Source organism: Vicia villosa, linkage group LG5 (genome assembly GCF_029867415.1).
Source record: "Vicia villosa cultivar HV-30 ecotype Madison, WI linkage group LG5, Vvil1.0, whole genome shotgun sequence".
NCBI lineage: Eukaryota > Viridiplantae > Streptophyta > Magnoliopsida > Fabales > Fabaceae > Vicia > Vicia villosa.
In genome coordinates, this window is record NC_081184.1 from 101,368,650 (window position 1) to 101,390,873 (window position 22,224).

The window sequence follows — 22,224 nt, forward strand, 5'->3', positions numbered from 1 at the left end:
AAAACTCGGAGTTTCAAACGAAGTTCAAGAATGATGCTTCAGGAGGCCTGACACGTCCATGTCAGAAGGAAGGCCTGGAACGAGTTCAAAAAGATGGAAAGGGAGGGGTGTAACACGGGTGCCGTGTCAGCTGACACGGGCCGTGTTGCACGCCTTAGGACTAGAAAATAAAAATAATTAGACAGAGACCCAACACGGGTTCCCGTCTTGCCTGACACGGCCCGTGTTGGGCTGCGATGCTGATTTCAGTATTTTTATGAAGTAGTTCAGTATTGGGCCTGCGAGGGTGTTTTTGGTATTTCCAACTGACTTAAGTGAATGTGTGCTATTTAAATGAGTTTTGAAGAAGAATTAGAGGACTTTTTGGCTAGAGAAGAATACACGATTGATTGGAGAAAATGAGGGTTTGGGAGAGAAGAAGGTTTTCATGAACGGAAGCGATTGAAAATCAACTTTCATCTCAATTCTTGTAATGTCTCTATTTTATATTTTGTTTTCTTTAAACAGCATGAGTAGCTAAACCCTGCAATGCTAGGGGGTGTCCTTGATTTACATTTGTAATGACTTTGATTTCCCAATTTCAGTAATCTATTTGATTTTCATGTTCAATTTAACTGTGCAATGTTTCTAAAGTTTTCCTTGTTGGACCAACGAGATTGATGTATGGTTAACAATTAGGCTGGACCATCGTTGTTAATGTTTTTGTACAATTAGACTATAGTAGATATCACCTAAGAATAGGGATATACCCTATAGTAACCGATTATTCGTGATTGAGTAATGCGTAATTTCATGATTAGGTTTCCATGGAAATAGGGCTTAGGATGAATGATTACAGGTTTTCTCGCCAAGGAATTAGGAGTGAACATCCTTACGAGCTGGTAATTGATAATTAAAATGATTTGTTACAATAAGGAATCAGAGTTGTTACAGGGTTAAGTCACACACCTGCCCTGGCATGTTACTTATACTTGTTAAAAAGCCACTTTTATATTTCACTTTATTCTACGTATTCCTCATTACCAATATCCCACCAAAACCCCAATTTATGTTTTTGTTTAATTAAACACGAAATAAGCTATATACTGATACGTAGTCTTTGAGATTGACATTCGAGGATTTTCCCCGTTATTACTACAGAGGCAAAATAGTACAGTTGTTATTTTACTGATCAGGTATGTAACAAGTAAGACAATTGTGTCATTCTTCTTCATGATTGTCGCTTCTCCTAAATAGGTTTTTGTTTCCCTTTTACTACATTTGAGGTTTGCGTTCTTAATCACTTATTAATTTCCCCTTTGTAATTGTACCAAGTGAGCTTGGCTTACATTAAATTCTTTTAATACTCTAGTGAATACAAGAGGAGTGTGCCAACCTATGCGCTTTTCTTCCACCTTTTCAAAGTTAGCTTAGTTCATGTGCTTCATGAAAGGGTCTGTGCTTGATTCTCATTTGATGTTTATTCAGATTCCGTGAAGCATTTCAATTATCATCTTATCATGGTCATCCTTCTCCATGAAAAATATTATGTTATGATATGCTCAATGAATCTTGGGCCAACTTACCGATGTTTGGACATACTCTCCAAGTTCTAGCGACAAAGTCACTTATTGGTTGAATCAGGGTCCTATGTACGATTTAAATCAAGAAGATATCTTCCTAAATAGGAGAATGGTATCCTTCTATGAGGCTATAGGTTACATCGGAGATCTTACTCCCCTATTGCAGTGTTGAAGAAACAATTGAAACGACTAATTGAGACGCGCCTTATGATGGAAACTGGGTCGAAATAGGCCAGGAAGAACATTTTTTGGTGAGAAAATAGAAGGATATTTCCTTTTCTAAATATTCTTTAATGGTTTCCTATGTAACCTATTTTTTCTTTCCCTACAGATAATATGCAATTTGAAAAAATAATGGATAAAATGAAGAGGACTTCCCGAAACCCCTCCTTTGGTTGGCGTTACCATTATTCCAACCACTGGAAGGTTTTCGAAAACCATAGCCTCTACTATTTTGGTTAGTCGTGTGATATACTTCTTTGATGCATGTGGAAGTCCAGGATTCATCTGAATGGGTCACAGTGGAAGATGCCTTAGACCCATCACGGCCTACAATGAAGAAGGCCTGGAACTTAGTTTGAATCTTTAAGAGATTTGAGTGTACAAGCCCCTCGCTAAGCATCTTCAGTTCCTAGGGTGGGATGTAAAGATGATGAGATCCACTAAAGATTATGTGCCTCTTGAAATCGAGTTTCCTCCTACATTATTGGATTTCTCTGAATGGATAACAACAAAGAGTTATGGTCTTTCGTCTTTGTAGAAGATTATGTTAGAACAAGATTTGGTTTTGCATTCAATCTTTAAGTTTTGGTGATAACAATACATATATTTGTTATGTAACAATGTTGTACTCTAATAGTTTTTTAAGTGTGCAAATTTACTATTTTGGTTGATTAAGGATTGTTGTCCAAAAAATCATCAGAATCAGCGTCATCGCACTTTAGAAGAACTATTCATCTCAATTCTGAAGTGACATCAACAGTTATGAAGAATGTTGAATGACTTATAAGAAAAAGGATTTACAAATGTTCTGAAGCTAAGCTACTCTTCTAGATCAGAATTCAAGATTTCAATCTCAGATAAGCTTTTGCTTCCAGCTCAGAAAAACAAGAATACGTCGTTCAGATAAGCTGTTGCTTTCAACTCGGACGACTTCTTTTTGGCTCTAAAGAATATTTTCTCTTGGAGCGTCTACGTTATACGATCTCCTCCATGCTTTCCCTACTTCAGATAAGAAGTACATCTCAAAAGAAAAATGATCAGATAACTTGCAATAGAAGCAATATGGTACAACAGTACATCACCTTTTTCCACTATTGCAGGATGTATAGTATGATTCCGTCTTTGGTGTGCTCTTTGTCCCCCACAACCTTTTGGAGCCGTTACATCAAGCTGCAAGGAAAGTTTAAACTTATCCTTCTCAACGGTCATTTTTCTTGGGACTATATATATATGAGACAATATCCTTTAAAGAAGCGGCTAGTTCACGGAGAATAACAATGCTGCTAAAAGCTATATTTCAACACTCAACAGATAAACTTCAAAGATAAAAAGAGAAAGAAATATCTTAGAGAAACTGTACTGAATACTCTATTGTGTGAAATCTAATTTCTAAGAATCTGTAGAACATAAGAGTTGTTGCTCATTAGATTGTGTTAACATTTGTTCTTAATAGTTTATGTTTCAATCTGCTTATTAAGAAGCAATATCTTATAAACATTATCATTTGTAAATCTGTTGAGATTTGTATTCCTCAAGTGACTAGGTTGTTAGTCTGTATACTTGAGAGGGCTAAGGTGTCTTTCTAGACTCTTAGAGGTTGTTTGTAATCTTTCAAGGTTAGTGGATTAAGTTCTTTTCTAAGACGAAATCACCTTGGAGGGTGGACAAGGTTAACCTTTTCTAAGGTGAACTTGTGTAATCGAACATGTGATTTTTCTTCACCCTCTTAACTATCTCATTGGCTTTTATGAATAGTTTTTTTTAAGAAGAAAAGTTTTTCGAAAACCCAATTCAAACCCCCATTTTCTTGTGTTTTTCTCTACCTTCAAATTACTCTTGATTTCCAAACAAATTAAAGAAGCTAACTAAAAGGAGTCATTGGACTTGGCTTACTACACTCGCTGGGCATCAACTATCCTGGCCTTTAGAGATACCGAGCGAAGAGATGTCTTCATGCCCGACTATCTTCAGAGGAAGAAATAAGTGCTAAATGAGCGTGTTGTTGCCCTTACTACCAAGCAAGATTTAAATTTGGAAGAACTTTAAGGAACATCTACTTCACATTCAGGTGTAGGGGCTGTTGTGGAATATTTCAAGTATCTTGGCACGTTGGTTGAGAAGGAGAAAATGCTTGTACATGAAGTGCCAAATAAGAAATAAGTGTCAACTTCTTCTCAAGAATATTTATCTAGGATGTAGGTTGGGCATGATCAGGAAAGCAAGCAAGTCATTGGATCTTGCTCAAAAAATGATAGAAGAGCTCGAGACATATTTGAAGAAATCTCGATAAGGTCAGAAAAGACTGAAGGCAGCTTCCGAGATAGGTGCCTTGAGAATCCTGCCTTTTCCCAGGATTACGTGAAGTATTTGGAGGAGAGTTACTCTATGGCATGAAACTCTATTGAAAATTCTTTGCACTAGTGGAATATTTTTATTCCATTGGGCTCATCTCCCAAGAGCAAGATTGTCTCGACCAAGCGATGGAAGATGGGAAGTCGGTCTCCTTGGTGGATTGACCTACTTTATGTTGTGTGTACCTCACGTGCTTGATACTCGGTGTATTTGTACCTTCAAAGTTTTATGGTTTTTGCTTTGCAGTGTATATTTTAGTTTTGGTTACTTACCTTTATTTTTACCAATTTATACGGTATTGTTTTAGGTCTTGAGTTTATTTCTCTAGGAGTTCGCTTGTCTTTTGAGATCATGCTTGAAGTTTTATAGGACGTCTTTTGAGATTGTGTAAGGTCAAGGGTCAATACCCCTTCCCTGCTTCCAGGTAAGAACGGTTCAAAGTCGACGTAATATGGACTCACCACTTTATGGTCCTTTATCTTTGTATGTGCATTGGCATTATGGGGATTTGATTGCTTTGGTCGAATTTTGATGGCGTTTGTGATAACACCCCCGATCCTTTTGAGATGAGGCTTTGATTTCTTTGAACATACGTATGTCGGTGGCGCTTATGACAACACCTCTGCCTCATCACTACCTTTATAATCATAATGAAAATAGAAAATAGAGTTGGTGAAAATTTATTCTCTGAAGGAAATATAGTCATACATCACATCAATATTTTTGCTTCACATATTCATTAAATTAAAAAAAAATTAACCAAGCAGTGTGGCCTCTACTTATTGGTCGCACGGGGCATTGGTAGGGGACATGGTGGTTCTCTTAAACTTCCATCCTAATTCCTTACTTACAAATGTCTTCCCATAATGACTCTCTTTAACTACTGAGAGACGGATAGCCATATCCCTTATATGTATCACTAGAGAAGTCATGTTGATCTTCATGGCTTTGTCTTTGCCATCCTTTAGTCTCGCCGCAGACCTTGTATATCCTTTTTTCCCCAAATTAATTTTTCTTTACCGTCACCGGTTCATCATGGACATTACAGTATTTCCACTTGAGGTGAATCAGGGAAGCCACTACGTCTAAGGTCATTGTGAAAGGTCTTCCCAAGATACAGTTATAGAAGCTTTTGCAAAGGACCCCCATAAATTGTGATTTGATTGTTCTGGTATCTATTCCTTCTCCCTGAGTAATCATGCATTTGCATAATCCTAGAGACGAGTTATTGTTGTTGAACATGTGACTCCATACACAAGAGGGGGTGAATTATGGAGTTTTGAAATCTACTTTTAATATAATAAAGTAGAATACATATGAAATCCTATCATTATCCCTCTAATCATCAATTTGAGGGTGATAATCGGGGACATAACGGTAATTGCATTTTCCTAAATATTTTAATTAACAAATAAATATTATAATTATGACATTACTTCATACCCCACCTAAATCAATTAATTACGCTTTGAAAATCTCAATTTGTAGTCACCTTTTTTAAAAAACTACCTTGAAACTCAACAATTTTACTGTGGAGCCTTTCACTCTTCATCCTCTTGAAATCCTACAAAACCTTTCAAATGCCATCATCATTGTTCTTTACTCCTCTCATAACTCTATAAATTATGGCATTTGATGTCCACAGTGTCTCAAATCGTCCTCAACCAAACCTTCATAACATTAATGTTTATATTCATCTTCAACGTGTTTCATACGAAATTTTCAGAAAATTATCCGACACCGCATTCCAATCGATCTTCTCCTTCTTAACTTTTTCGCCACCCGCATAACAAAATTTCCATTTAATCCTCCTCCATCTCTTATGCTTACTCTTAAACCATATTATCTTTCAACGAATCCAAGCTTTTACATTTATAGATGAAACCGTCGATGCCGACTCCATCACCATCGAAGTTAATCCCAATCAAATCGAAGTCAAGTTCTTCAACAGATAAACCTTCGATCTTCATGTCTTCTATTGAACTCTTTCTCCATTTCGATTTCTTCATGTATATAGGTTTAAATTCAATTCGGACACTGTTCATAATACCAAGCTCCAAGTCCATGAGGATGGCGCGTAGCCATGCAAGGGAGACTTTGTTGAATCCGCAAAAGATGTTGATAAGAGTAGCACCATTTCTATGATAATTTCTGACCCACAAGCCTTTGATTGTTGCATTTGTTTTCGGCCTTTTACTAATCCCTTAATTTGGTTTTTTTTTTTTAGTTTCTGTCTTTCAGATTAGTAAGGGCTCTTCAAGTTTTATAAGTTCAATTGGATAGTGTGGGTGATTCTGGCTTCATGAATTTTGAAGATGCTTTGTATCCTTACCCAATGGAATTTTTTTCTTACAATTAAGTTTAAAAAGTTTTCATACACTTTATCTGGATGTTCCTTATATGTTAAGAATGCATGAGCAGTTGTGGTTGCTGGGATGAAATATTGAGTTTATGTTGATATTGAGTTCTGTATATTTGCTAAAAAATCACACATATTTGTCTTTTCATTCCAGTATTAATTTATCTTACAGATATTTGAGATTTTATGTTACAGCTCTAGAATAAATTGATTTTAGTAAGATCGTTGTTTCAAATGCAGGATTTGATATTAGGGAAGTGATATTAGATACTATTGTAAAGAATTATATGATTTAATGATATCAGAGAAGTGATATTGGATGTTTCCTTTTAACACCATTTATTTTATGTTTTTCAACCCCATTTATTTTATTTTAATTAAATGTTTTCATATTAATTGAATTTAAATTTAAATTCAGAATATCCCAAATCATACTTTATGATATTTTATTATTAAGTTAAATCATTATATATTAATCCTTTAAAAAATCTCTGAAAAAGAAATAGCCATCAATGTAAAAAATCTCCGGAAAAAAATAGCCATCAATATATTAATCCTTTAATGACCACTTAAATAGTGTATTTCAATCTGAAGATTTTGGTGTTATTTTGGACGGTTGGTTTACCCCATATTTTGTTTCACGCGTGAAATATTGGGTTTATACAAAACATCAGTTTCCAATGCTTCTATATTCCTTTAGTCTAAAAAAACATGAAGTCTCTCTTTTGTCATTGCACATCATTTGTATTATTGGTAGTCCTTTTATCTTCTGTTTCTATTGGTAGACCTTTTATCTTCTGTTTCTATTTGTAATATAGAAAATTGAAACGTTTTCCATTATTTATTCTCCTTGAAAATCTCATATTTATAGAAGAGAAAATTTTTTTATTAGACTTTTGCTCTTCTATTTCCAATTTTTATTAGACTTTTGAATATATGATCTATGTATAATTTATAATTATTATTATTTAAAATTTAAATATTATAAATAATTTTGATCTGTGTTTAATAAATTTTAAAATATTCCTTTACATATTTTTTTAAGTAATAAATATAATAACTACATTAAAATATGATAATTAAGTAAATCATTTTAAATTATGAAAACTTAAATTAATTTTTGAAATTACAAATATATTATCAAAAATTATGTTTTTATTTTTAAAGGTTTTTAGAAGTTTACATAATAGCTCCATTACTTCGATTTTTAATGTTTTTTTATTTTTAATTAAGAATTATCTCAATCCTAATTAATATGGACAAGATTCTTGACATTCTCAACGTTCTAAATCAGCATTTTAAAAATATTTGTATTAAATTGTGTAATAAAGGATAATAATGATTATTAACATGACTTGTAAATATTTGTATTTAAAAAAAATAACAGGATTGTTATTTTTTTAACACCATTCATTTTATTTTTATTAAATGTTTCCTTATTAATTGAATTTAAATTTAAATTCAGAATGTCACACATCACACATTATGACATTTTATTACTAAGTTAAATCATTATATATTAATTCTTTAAAAAATCTTCGGAAAAGAAATAGCCATTAATATAAAAAATCTTCGGAAAAGAAATAGCCATCAATTTATTAATTCTTTAATGTCCACTTAAATAATATATATTAATTTGTAGATTTTATTGTTATTTTAGACTATTGATTTACTTAATACTTTATTATATGTTATTATTATTATTATTATTATTATTATTATTATTATTATTATTATCAATAAAATATATTTAAAAAATAAAACTCAAAAGGAAAAGATTTAAAAAATAAAGTAGAGATTTAATAGTGTGTGGGTAAAAAACCTTAAATTCTATATGTTATTCATTGATTTAAAAAACAACCATTACAAAATAAATGGATATTTTTTTTTTCTAAATTATATACAATCGTAAAAATTCACTAAATATTTAGTGATAAAATTGTAACATTTATACTAAAAATTGATATAATATTTGTTTCAACAAAAAACATGAGACAATTATGATGTATGGAAAACACAATTTTCTTATGAAAAACTCAAATTTGTCAATATTTTTATTTAAATTATTTTATTATGTATTAAATGTTTATAAGAAATATGGATAAATGCATACTATATTTTTCAAAAACTTTTTCTCAAGATTTGTCAGAGATTCCTTATAAAACTTAACTTTATTTAAATTTGTTTTTTTATTAGATGATAAAATCATATATTATCAATAGAATCCATAAATTTACAATACAAAACAATTTAAAAATTATAGACATGTCCGACGGGCCTAGCCTATTTTTTGACGGGCCGACAAAATATTACTTAAATTTAACATATATTAGAGATAATATATTTACCGACTTCTGAATTACTATAGCATATAAATTCTAAACTGCTACACAAATTTAACAAACATAATACTATTCAATCCATCAAATCTAATAAAATCATTAATGCAAAATATTTTTTTTGTGTATAATATATTTTATTTTATACTATTTGTTAATAGAAATTGTAAAATTAAAATTATAAACAATTATAAAAATTATAGGCATATCGGACGGGCCAATCCTTTTTTTCTACCATATATTTGATTTAATAGCAATTACCAAATCTATGTATATCCAGACAACTACTACAACTTGATAAATTAAATTAATATTTGTATGACAATCAACATTGAATTTTTTTCTATTAATTCGTATAAATTAATATACATTTTTTAACCATAACTATATAATATTTATTTAATATTTATATCGACTTTACGTGACCCTTGCGAATGCACGGGTCCTTTACTAGTTCGCATGGGCCCTTTACTAGTTTTTAAATTAAATCAAAATCATTTTAGAAAACAGATTTTGAAAATATTTGTAAGATGCTTGAATAAATATGAAGCGGAAATTCAAAGTAAAGAAATTAAGTGGAAGATAAAATAGATAAGGGAAGATAAATGATACCAAAGAATTATAGAGGTTCGATCTAATGAAGCGACATACTCTTCTCTCCCAAAATTGATCTTAAGAGTATCCAATATTGCTTGAGAGCTTTTACAAGGTTAAGCCCACAAACCTTCTTAATACTAGGAAATGAAATTTTCAGGATAACTTCTAATCAAACAAAAAACAGGACTTGAAGCGGTTAATGTCCTAACCAAACAACTAACAGGCTTAAAGTTATTAGTCTTAACAGCAAATAAAGATTTTACACGGGCTGATCTCGAATCAAGACGGAGTTTTAAGTTGACTATCCTCCTAACTGAATTAAGGTTTTACACGGTCTGACCATGAACCAAACCAATATCAAGCTAATCTCGAACCTACCGAGTTTTTACACCGGGTTGAACTAAGAAGCCTGAGAGATTTTATCACCAAGTTGATCTCAAAACAATAGATATTTTAACTAGGTTGAGCTCAAGAGAAAATATGGGATACAAAATTAGTAGCTCAAGAGAAAATATGGTATACAAAATTAGTACTCTCACAGGGGAAAAGAATGGTTGATGCAAAATAAGAGAGTAAACTACCTATTTATGTCGTTTCTTCTGACAGTGCAAAAGCTTCCCAAAATCATTGAAGATTTGACTAAGAAAATATAAAAACCAAATCTTTCTAAAATAAGCCATATAATCAATTAGTTTTATGTCCTAATCAATTAGGTCTTGATGATTTTGAAGATTTCACGTGTTCTTTATCACTGCACATTTATGTTTTAATTGTAGACAAAGATTCAATCTAACTTTGGATGAATTTTGAAATGTGTAGGTTATCTAATCTATTAGCTTAATTGATTATTTCTTTATTTTCAGCCTCCTTTGTCTTTTGGGCCTTAGATTGGGTTTTGTCTTTGATAGCTTGTTTTTGCACCCTTTTTCTTTATGTTTGCACTCATTTTTTCAAAATTGCTTGAATATCAAGTCATCTTGATAAAACATCCCCCTTTCAAGGGAATTACAAATTAATGTTGTAAATCCTTCTCTGCAAATCGTAGGATACCATAGTTGGTTGAAACCACGAAATAGATAGATCCACTATATACTTATCTTCTCAACCTACTAAGAGTATCTTCTCAACCTCCTGAGAGGTTAATTGGTCATCACAGATCATTATTGTTGAAACCATACACAATGAACATTTTATTCAAGAATTTAGTTACCCTAAGAACCAAGATATTACAAATATGAAATTCAACAACTTATTCCTACAATAGTTAACCCCGTCATTTCTATGAACCATATAAACATTAACAGGTCAAAACGTCAAGTTATGACTTAGATCACAAATTTAGCATAAAAGTTTAAAAACCACAAGCTTAATTAGCATATCTGCTTAGTAACAGAGAGAACATGCATAAAATATATTTAGTCAAATGTGCAATCTAAATTGAAAATCAGACTAAGTATTCAATAAATGTAGGAATTCTATTAAATCACTTGCAGATGGCAAAATTCAAATTTGGTAAACATGTAATATCTGGTAAGCTGAAACAGAATAAGAACCTAACTGAAATAAAAGTATACTCCACTGTACACTAATTTGTTGCATGACCTTACGAACTGAGAATAAGGTCCAATCAGTGTTGGTCTAATTTTTCATAGAAAATAAAGGCAATATTTACCATCATATCTATCACTCTAGAACAGCAACCTCTTGGTCAACCCTCCAATAATTTGTATCATTGAACTCCTTCCCACCGCCCTCTTCAGAATTTTCTTTTTTTTCTGGCCCTTTTGGGGATACATTTCTTTTTAATGGCCCCGCTTCCCCAACTATCCCTTCTTTGAGGGCCTGTTCCATTGCATTACCCGTGCCTTCTAACTCTACACCCACAAACTCCACATCCTCTTCAAATAAAGAGGGTACAGCTACCGATCTTTGACTTGAGTGCTCATCTGCATCCATTGAATCTCTAGTAATTGGTGACCCATTTGATAGCACAGGTTCCCCATTTGAAGAATTCGGATTCTGATCGCCTAATTGAGACTTACTAGACAAATTACTGCCTGATTCATTATGATCCAGAAAAGGATTCATACTTGAGCTAGCAACTTGTATATCTGATGGTTCACCCCATCCCACCCAATCTGGTAAAGGTCTATCACCAAACAAGTCCTCATTGTCTGTTGCCTCAAATTTGTAGAATCCCATGTCGTGCGAAGTGCTTGCTTTCTCGCTTTCAATATCTAAAGTGCCTTCATTCATGGAATCACTACCAGTTAATCCACTAAGTTTGTTTGCGTTTGAACTAGACGTACCATTTTTGCTGTCAGTCAATTCTTCATCCTCTCCAACCACCACCTCATCATCATCATCACTACTGTTGCTACCACCATTTGCAGCTCCATTAAAGTTGATCTCATCCATCATCTCAGAGGATGATGTTCCCCCATTTGCATCACCAATTCTGTCATCTTGGAAAGCAAACCAGTTGGAGTTTGTAAACAGATTGCTGCATAAAACAAATAATGCCAACTTATAACCGCATTTACTGTTGAGTGAAATAAAAACACATTCTATAAAAGTAGCTGACATGACAATAGATAACATTATGTGTAAACAAAAGAGTTCTTAGAGTGCGTAATTTTGCATTTTGCATAAATATATCAAACTGTCTGATAAAACAAGAAGATCTTATGTCTCCTAACAAAATTACTGGCTATAAGAATACGACAAAAGAAATACTCACCTCCCTTGATCATCACCAAGTCTAAGGGAAGATATGACTACCTCAGCAGAATCATCATCAAAGTACACATCCTACATTTTAGTAAAAAAAAGAGACAGTTGACAAAGAATATAAGATTACTATATGATAGAATACTTATACAATCAAATAAGTTGTCAGAAATACTAGGTGTTGGAAAAACACTAGCTGCCTCCAATGCAGCCCACTGTGGGCTGCCTTCTTTGCAAAATTGACTGAGCTTGAATTAAGTTTGTCCCAAATTCTAGTATGGCATTAGAGATTATCCTATATTTTTTAATGAGCCATTATTATTAAACCATACTCTGAATGTCTAGTCCTAGGCATGACCAGGGTGTTGAAAATCCTAGTCATTTCTACTGCGGCCATATTGGGTTGTCTTCATTGCTTGAGCGTGAGGAGGATTATCTGTTTTTATTACAGGCAAATGATAGTAAATTAGTGGTCACACCAGTTTCCAGATGTGAACCCTGAACATCTTGGTTAGAGCTACTACCGCATTCATCATCTCACCAGCTAAGTTGTCTGCTTGGTTGTGATGGAAAATTATAACACCCCATGTCGAGTAGAAATATGGTATGGTCAAAGTGGCCCTTTAAATGGCCGGACAATCCTCGCCCCTAGACCTAGCCTTTGGGTTGAGCGTTGCCCAATTCTAAGACTATATGATGTGATGAGTACCGCATGGGAATCATGAATAAAGGCAAACGAGGGACTGGGGTAGTAATAACAATTTTCCCTACATGGCAAGGAGGGTGGAAAATATTAGAAATATGGATAGAAGGAAGGGAAATTTAGGAGAGAAGGCACCCAATCAATTTATTATATTCAAGCCTTCGGAAAGGAAGGTCTCTGAAAAATTCTGACATTTTGTCTTCGGTTTTCTGTTTCAATGGTGCATCAGGATGAGAGCCTGTGATTCTGATCTCTATAATTAGGGTTTACCCGTATGTTCCTGTAATTCTATGCTTTAGTTGATTACTGTTTGACAAGGAAAGAGGCAAAAAGTAAAGCAACCAATGGTCAAAATAGTAAAGCAGATTACAAGCCACGGAACATTTCAAATGGTCACTTCATATATGTAAGAAGTACACAGGCCCATAATGAGCAGGGGTCAGTAACCAAATTAAAAAGTGAGCCAAAGTGGTTCTCAAAATCTGTGAAATCAATCAAATACAATTACTTTAGTTACTATAAATAATAAACTGTTACCTCATCATCTCGCTCAACACCGCCATGCTCCTGTAATTAAGATCATCACCGCATTAGTCTAGCATATGTAGGCTACAGTGTCCAACATGAAAGACAAAAATGGGATGATGGGGGGAGGGGAGGGAAGGGGGGAGACAGATGAAAGTGCATAAACCAGCTACAAACAAACCTCTTCATTGTCCTCATTTCCATAAATTTTGTATCCAAAAGCCTGGCTCAAATTATTTGCTAATGATGTAACATCATAGTCTCTGTCATGAATATCATCGTCATCACTATCCCTCATCCTATCTTGTAATGCAGTTGGACGTCTGCACAGATAAACATCAACAAAATTATTAAAGGATTGCATCATCCACTCCTCTATGTTTTTAATGTCAAACACAGAAAACACCTTTTACTCAAGAATAATCACAATTGTTATCATATTACTACTCATTTTAAAGCGGTTGGTACTCTGATACCACTAAATATGACACCCTTTTATCCCACATGTTATGAAAGGACCTGTTAGCATAAAAATATATGACTAAATATTTAAGCCTTGCCTATGTTTACAAATATATCCCTAAATCAAAATTTACACTGCTAATAAATTTGATGCCAAAGAAATAAACTTTGATTCTCTCACTGACATTTTTCTAAGACTTTATAGCTTGATAACTTAAATCAGAGCTTACCCACAAGCCCAGCGATTGACATTCTCAACCGCATTCCGCTCCTGAAGAACTGTAGCTTGCCATTCATTCCACTCATGGTTCTCCTACAAATGTTGAATATGTAAAGTTTTAGTATATATTATAAAGAGTGTTCACTTAAACATAATTTGTAGACGTAAGTTCAACTTCAATGTTTAAGGCACATGAAACCAAATAACTATCCAACACAGTGAGAGAACAAGGAAGTGCAGAGGAACACTTACAAAATAATGACAGTTATTCAGAAGAAAAGACTAGCTCAGGGATCTAAAGCCTAAACACATTTGATGCTAATATTATGAAAACAATTATTAAAAACTGAATCAAAATACATCAATGACTCTTATCCTCAAAGCAACACAAAATGAAAATTTTTTTGATAGGAAACACAATGAATTATTACACAAGACTGTTAATACGAGATACCAAAGTTCTATGATGAGTTTATAAGAAAAAATTTCAAGGATTCAATTCAAGGCATATATTCTACTACAGATCTTTCTGATATTCAATACTAATATACAAGTTGGCAAAGTTCCATACCCTACTTAGTACTTAATATGAAAACCATAAAACTTGTTCAATGAATTCATAAAAAACTAACCTGAAGACGTGCTAGAATGTGGCTTTGGTTATGAGCCAAGTGAACGAGTTTATTAGCAATTCGAGTAATATGTCCAATGTTTCCTGCTCGGGTCGCCCGTTTTCCAGCCGCAGGTATTGTTCGCTGCAAGATCATGCATTCAGTTAAAAGATGTTTTGGTAGACCTAAACAGTGAATATAGGATATACCACATGAACTAGTGTTAGATCCATATTTCTTTTCACTTTTACTTAAATAAAACTTGAAGAAAATAAAGATAGATGAATTTCACACAATATCAAAAAAATTCCAAGTGTGTGATCATGCATTCAGTTAAAAGATGTTCATGTAGACCTAAACAGTGCATATTTGATATATCACATGAACTCATGTTTGATCCATCTTTCTTTTCACTTATACGATAGCTGAATTCACACACTCAAAAAAAATTACAAGTGCATCATAGTTCTCAGTGTCATACTTTTAAGAGCTGTGTATCAGGGACCAAATACACACACAATCTCTCATGTATTAGTTTGAGGCATCCATTTACCTGATTGCCTTCAGCAGAAAGAACACATTGTTTATCTACTTGGAGAAACCTCCCAATTAAATCACAACCTTGGAGAAGATGATCAACAATGGCATCAGATTTGCTCTCCAAACATGATAATATGATACTTTCTATGTGATGGTGTAACGAGTTATTGAACGGATACCTGCATTGTAGATAATGTTTCAATAGTAAGAAACCCCTATGTCACAATGTTCAAGATCATATTAGACATCTCTGTGACTCTGCAAAACTGAAAATTAAAAGTAGCTTACTCAAAAAAAAGGTCAACGATTCTTCCAATGGTTCCCGAGTTGACCAATTCTTTTTCTGCCACTTCATTTCTGGTTTTTAAAAGTTCTGCAATAAACTCCACGATCTGAAATAAATGGAAATTGATCAGAAAAAATGTATTAAAATATGATATTAGAGCTATGTTTGCTTGGGACTTCAAAAGAGTGACGAAGGTACACAATGAAGGTTATCTGTGGAATAAGATTAAATCTCATCCGACCAACTACGCATACGACCTAGTTTCAAAGGGGGCAGCAGCTACATCAAATTTGTGACAAAATAAAACAAACCTTTAATCGATGCTTGCCAAGTGGAGGTCTCAATTCACCATATGTTGTAGGCAATACCTTGTCGTCAGATGACACATTCAAAAGCACAAGCAAATCCCCTGTAGACAAGATATGCAACCTTAATGACGATGATGATGATGTGACAAGGCTACTATAACAAGATGTGCCAGATTATGTATAAAATAGAAGTAAAAAAAATTCTTATCATTCCTCAAGATTCTAATTCAGAAATAATAGAAGGTAAAAAACAAGGTGCATTACCACTACCATCAACTACAACCCCTCCTCCTCCCAGAAAAAGCCAAACAAAACTAAGCTGCACAACATGTTAACCCAGAGGTATTTTGATAGCTACTGATGGTTTAGAGGACTTGGAAATGTCGTTCAGAAAAAGAAAAATCAATATACCAGATATTCAATAGTTCTCAAAATAATTAGAACCCAAACCACATTACAACCCATTTTATTGGCAAAGCTCCAGGCATCATTCTTCTAGGAAAAGTTTTGTCAACTACCTTTCAATTGGAAAACACCAGGTTATTCTGTTAGAGCATTACTCTCCAGTGATTCTATTTACCAGGACCAAAAAAATGGTAACTGGTAAATTTAAATTTTATTGTATCAAATGAAAATCTTAAATTGAAAGTCTCAAACCAAGTACATAATGTTACGAAATCACCAAAATCTATAATCACATATTCCTTTCTTGAGGGTTCTGCTTAATACACCTCCTGTATACTGGGGACTTCACCCTGTTGTTTTTTCAAAATCTTATTATACATCATAATGACTATGCATCTTATTACATAATTGAAAAAATCTATAAGCTTTTCTAAATAACTAATTTCCTTTAAGAATGTCAAAAATATAATATGATATTTGCATTTATTGTTCAGTATAGGCATATCATATTGAATCATATCAGGTAAATAGGAATAATATCTCCTATATCTATATTGTATGTATTGCCTTGAGCCTGTATAAAATTTAATCTACTCCAAGGTCTAGTTGAAACACCCAGTATTCAACATGTCTTTTTCTCTCTCACTCAACAAGTAACATGTCATTCTAAACATGTAACATAAATAAATGGAAAACCTAATGGCAAGCGTATAAACTATTCCGCACACGGGACAGCAAAAATTATACTTACCTAGTTTAGGGAGCATTGCACCAATAGTATCTGGATTTACAGGAATTGGTGGCTCATACATGTTTTGACTTCGGAATGAATGAAAAAGTGAAGATGAAACAGCTGATTTTTTAGGATCCAGTAAAGAAATACACACACAAAGTGAGTTGACAAGGCTAGACTTTGATTGTGAATTGTCCAATGCGTAATCCAGAATTTTTGCAACAAAACTGCAAAGTAATAAAAAAATAACTATTAATTTGCAGGTATAAATACTAAGAAAGCAGAAAGTATGTAAAGCCTTGCAGTGCGAACCTTGGACTTGAAAGCTTAAGTGCTAAAGTGGATGATGGAATTCGAGTTATTGTACATAATGTTTCAGCTACATTGGCATGAACTTCAGGGGAACTCTGGTTCAAACAAAAAGGAAGCAGTTGTCAGATTATTTATTTATAACAACAGACAATACAGAAGCAAAGATCCCATAAAACTCACACTCCATCTTTCAGTATCTCAAAGGATTGTTTTTTCTCCATATTTTTTCATTCAAAGACGGTATGGTTTCATGTAAGGTAAATGAAGAACAGCGCAGTCAACTTTTATCAACCATCCCGAGGATCATCTACCATTAAATTTATAAAATAGCCTCTCCCACAAAATGTGATCAACACTACGATGTTTGGTATACAATTATGTACACATACAACATATAGAAACCCATAATATAAATGTTTCACTTACTGAGGGACTTAATTTATCAACAATCATCTCTAGCAAGTTGCTCTCAGCCAACCATTGCATCACTTCTATAAAATTGGGATATGCATGATCATCAGCACCGACTAGTCGAACCAAAACCTGTACAGATAACTTATCTCAGAACCCATTCTAGCACATTAGCAAGATCTCATTTAAGCTATAGGTACTAGTAGATGTTTACCTCCATGATGGATGTAATGCCTATCAAATCAACCAGTTGGCGAAATACATGCTGATGGGCCTGCAGAAAGTATACTGAAGCATGAATGCAAGACCATTTCACAAGGATACCACATAGCATAAGGTTAACTCTAAAATAGACTACAAACAGCACTGCATAAAGATACTATGAACAAAAGGAAAAAGTTTTAACCCGGTTTGTCCTATTAAAAATGTAAAATACCATATTATAATAAAAACAATTACTAAAAATCAACATTATTTCACTTACTTGAACATAACTGATAAGTTGTGCTGTCTTCCGGATCATTAGACTAACAACAACCTGGAAATGGCAAGAAATTAATATCAAGCAAGTGATTTCAACACAACCATAAACTACTGTAGATAAAATGTCATAAATACAAAAACTTCTGAAGGTCAAACATGTACCTTGCTGAAGTACCCAGCCAGTAAAGTACTATGAGAACGGTCAGGCTCCAAGAAGGAGAACAATAAGTTCATGAGCTGCAATAACAAGAATGGTAAGTGTAAACAAGTACAAGCAAAGCACCGCCATATAAAGTAGAACAAAATCAAGGTGGGCCATGAAAATTGAGTACAGACCTCTTCTTCATCCACCAAGGTCTTCAAAATGACATCAATTTCACATGTAAAGATCTCACAGGCCATGAACGGAAACCTAAATCATAGATCAATAATCAGATGCTAAATCGGGGTAAACAAGAAAGTTGAAACATAAGCTCTTTGGAAGCAAATTATTTGTTAAAACTGCATACTTGAAGACCCGTTTGTTTTCAGCATCGATTGGTGGTTCTTCTATAATATAGCGAAGCAATTGCTCAACCTGCTCTTTATCTCTCAAACTGAAAGCAAACAACAGCAATAGCAAAAAATTAGCAATCATCTTTTTGTATCCAGCCTGTGCTTTATGCAGTTAAACTTACTCTCAGCTCACCTATCGCTGAAGGTAAAAATGGACAGATACAGAAAATAAGTAAAACAACAACAACTGAGCCTTAGTTTTCACTTTTCATTATATGAAAGATACATTGATCATTCAATATCATTAGACTCTCACAAACAACAATAAGCACCAGAATGGATGAAAATTGTTAGGGAAAGAAAACATCCATTATTTTGAACTGAACAGAGACATACAAGTTAATGAGACGACTGTTCAAGGCCTTGCATTCCTGGATTATTTCCTCTTCATCCAGAAGCTCTTCCAAAGTGTAGTTATCCTTGTCCAATACTACCTCGACCTGTAAATCATCAGCAACACAAAAATGAAACATTGAGCAAGTAAATAAGCTAGGCAAGCTTTCAGCCACCGTAGACTTCGATTGTAAAAAACAAACAGCCATCTTAATAGTTTCAATTTAATAATATATCATTACAAAGAACATAAAAATGTAATAATCTTGAAAAAGTAAAGCAAAATCCCGAGAACTGCCTTCAAATTTGAATTCAAATCTATAAACAAATGAAGCAAAAAATTTCCATTAGAAAAAGACGAAAACCGGGAACTTCCTTCGAAATTTGAATTCAAATTTACAAAAACACAAAAGCTAAAAAGTTTTTAAAGAAACTTTTCATTAGATTCTTCTTTTCTTCTTTTTATTCCACAAAATTCGCATTAATCTGATCGTATAGCTTTAACCACGACGACTTTCCAATACTCAGTAAACATATGCCCAAATCAACACCTTAAGATATGGAGGTTAAGAAAAATTACATACAAAACATCAACCGTTATTTAATTGAATAATTCGCTAACTAAAGAGACTGAAATTCACAACCAAATTAAATAAAGCATAGAAAGAAAGAAAAAAAACGTTAGTTAAGCTAAATTCAGTCCAGCAAATGAAAAAAAAAAAAAAAACTACGTTAATTAAAAAAGCGAGGTTAGAAATTAACTAAACACAGTGAGAGAACAATTAATCGCTAGCAATTAAATAGAAACTAACTGCTACTAAATAATAACCATGAATTCGAAAATTCGAAAGAGAGAAACTAAAATTAACTGATACTCCAACTGAAAAAGCAAAGAAAATTATAAACGATAGAAAGAATTGAATACGAATTTGAATAGAGCGTAATAGAACAGAATTCGAGTATTTTTCAGTTAGAGTGAGAAACTGACCGGAGAGGAAGCGGATATGGAGGGAAGCTTCCAGAACATGACGGCGGAGAAGAAGGAAACGGCGGAGGAGGTTGGGATCTGTGAAGCGTCGGTGAATCTAGAAGCGGGGCATGGAATTGGAGAGGTGGAGATTGAGAATTGTAAACCCTAATTTCGATGGAGGAAGATCGAAAATACGCAAGGGCTTGGAGAATGATATAGAGGAGTGTAGAGAGAGAAAATGATGGTAGCTATGGGAATAGAATGAGGAGTGAAATGAAAAGGAGGGGAAAGGGATTCGGTACAAAAATAATAATGCACTCTTTTTTCTTTTCTTTTTTTTTGTGATGTTTTTGTAAATATTATTTTATTTTATTTTATTTTGAAAATGTATGGGAAATATTAAAATACGTATACTGGTCTACGACTACACATTCGTTCAATGTGTCAATCATATTTTATGAAATTCCGTGAATTATTATTTATTTTTGCTGAATATACGGAAATTTTAATTTGACTTGGAGATTTGATTTTTTTTTACTAACTTCAATTCATATATTTAGGTTTAAGTGTATTTTTTCTCTATATAAAAAATAATGAAGTTTTAATCTTTTATTTTAAATTGTCTTCATTTTTAATTGATTATTATATGTTTTGATCTCGTTCTATTATAGGGTTGGTTCTGTCCTACTATGAGGTTGGTTTTTATGAAAAGCAGGAATGTTTAGGTTTACATGTCATCATATTTATCCATATGTTATGAATATTAAATTGGTTTAATTATGGACTCGTGTCTATATAAAGTTGGTATCAAAAATTTTAAAGAATTGAATTTAGAAGAAATACTAAATTTTAAAATGGAATATCAACACTTTGTTATTTTTTTAAAAAGAGGACAAAATTTGAAAGAAAACTCCTATAAATTTTTTATTTTATTTTAGAAATATTTTTTTATTTAATTAATTTTATTTTAGAAATCTTTTTTTATTTAATTAATGATATGTAAAATATGTTGCATTATTTTATTTTTTTCAATTGTTGATTAATAAAAATTTTAAATTAATATATAAATAGGTTGTTGTTTTTACATTTTTTATCTCAATTAAAATATATTAGTTGAATTACTTCACTCACCCGCATTATTATATTTAATTGAAAAATATAAATAATTGACTAAAACCGCATTATAATATTTAATTGAAAAATATAAAGAATTGACTAAAATCGATTGATTATAAAGCGAGAGAATCAATTTTAAAAACATGTAAAAATAAATAAATCGAAACTATAATTAAATTTTATATTTTTGTTATGTAATGTAGTCAATTTTTATTATTATTATTATTTATTTTATGAATAAAACTCGTTTATATTGCAAAATAAGATTAAGGTCTAAAAAATCTAAATTTTTAGAAATATTAAGGCTATGTTTGGGAGTTTGGAGGGGAAGGGAGAGGAGGACTTTGAAAAATAGAAAGAATTGGGTGAAAAGGATAAAAAGATTTTGGGTAGGAGGGTTTTTGGAGGGTTTGAGTTTATTCATAACACCAAAAACCCATAAAATGGGGGAACTCAAAAATTGTATTGAAGGAGGGTTTTGAAGGGTTTACATAAATTTTCCAAATATCTTTTAGGTTGTTGTAGTATTTTGAAAATTAAAAGTTTAGTAATGATAATGACTCTTTTATCATTCTAAACAAAATCATTTTTTTAAAAAATGTCAAATATTTTCCTATATTTTTTTAAAATTTCATTTTGGGAAGTCCTCCCCTACCCTCCAAACTCCCAAACATAGCCTAAGTGTTTAAGTTCCGAGCATTTCGAGCAAATTGATGAGTAGTGGAAAGATTTCAAGTTCCGCATTGATTATAACATAGAGTCTCTAAAGAGTTTATATAAAGTGTCCTCTCGCATCTTGCAAGTCAGTTTGATAATGATGAGTTAGACCAAACTTTAATATAGTGTTAGAGTCGATCGATCAAACTATGGATCGTTAACCGTTTATATTCACGCACATAGGGGTGGCCCTGAGGATGGGCTCGCGGGGCGGGAGCCCAGGGGTCCATAATTTTAGGGGCACCAAAAAAAATTTACCCCTATATTTATATTAAAAGACAATTTTTTATTATAAAAAAATTTGTTAAATTTTTTTTTGAAAATACTGACTAGCAAAATTATAGGGACACTACAAAGTCAAAATTAATAAAAT

The 22,224-nt window shown here is 32.7% G+C and overlaps 1 protein-coding gene across 1 annotated transcript; it reads right to left on the reverse strand.

Annotated features, from left to right (window-relative positions):
* Nucleotides 1-10,887: 10,887 nt before the first annotated feature.
* On the reverse strand, nt 10,888-20,313 carry LOC131601891 (uncharacterized). Its single transcript, XM_058873821.1, has 19 exons — nt 20,037-20,313; nt 19,052-19,155; nt 18,670-18,756; nt 18,497-18,572; nt 18,323-18,397; nt 18,162-18,215; nt 17,892-17,951; nt 17,693-17,809; nt 17,267-17,361; nt 16,973-17,181; nt 15,820-15,917; nt 15,511-15,614; nt 15,236-15,401; nt 14,704-14,826; nt 14,082-14,164; nt 13,571-13,712; nt 13,402-13,431; nt 12,172-12,242; nt 10,888-11,934 (listed from the first exon to the last, which is right to left on the reverse strand). The coding sequence occupies exons 1-19, from the start codon at nt 20,073-20,075 to the stop codon at nt 11,115-11,117; spliced, it is 2,553 nt and encodes an 850-aa protein (XP_058729804.1). The 5' UTR covers nt 20,076-20,313; the 3' UTR covers nt 10,888-11,114.
* Between the last annotated feature and the right edge of the window lie 1,911 nt (nt 20,314-22,224).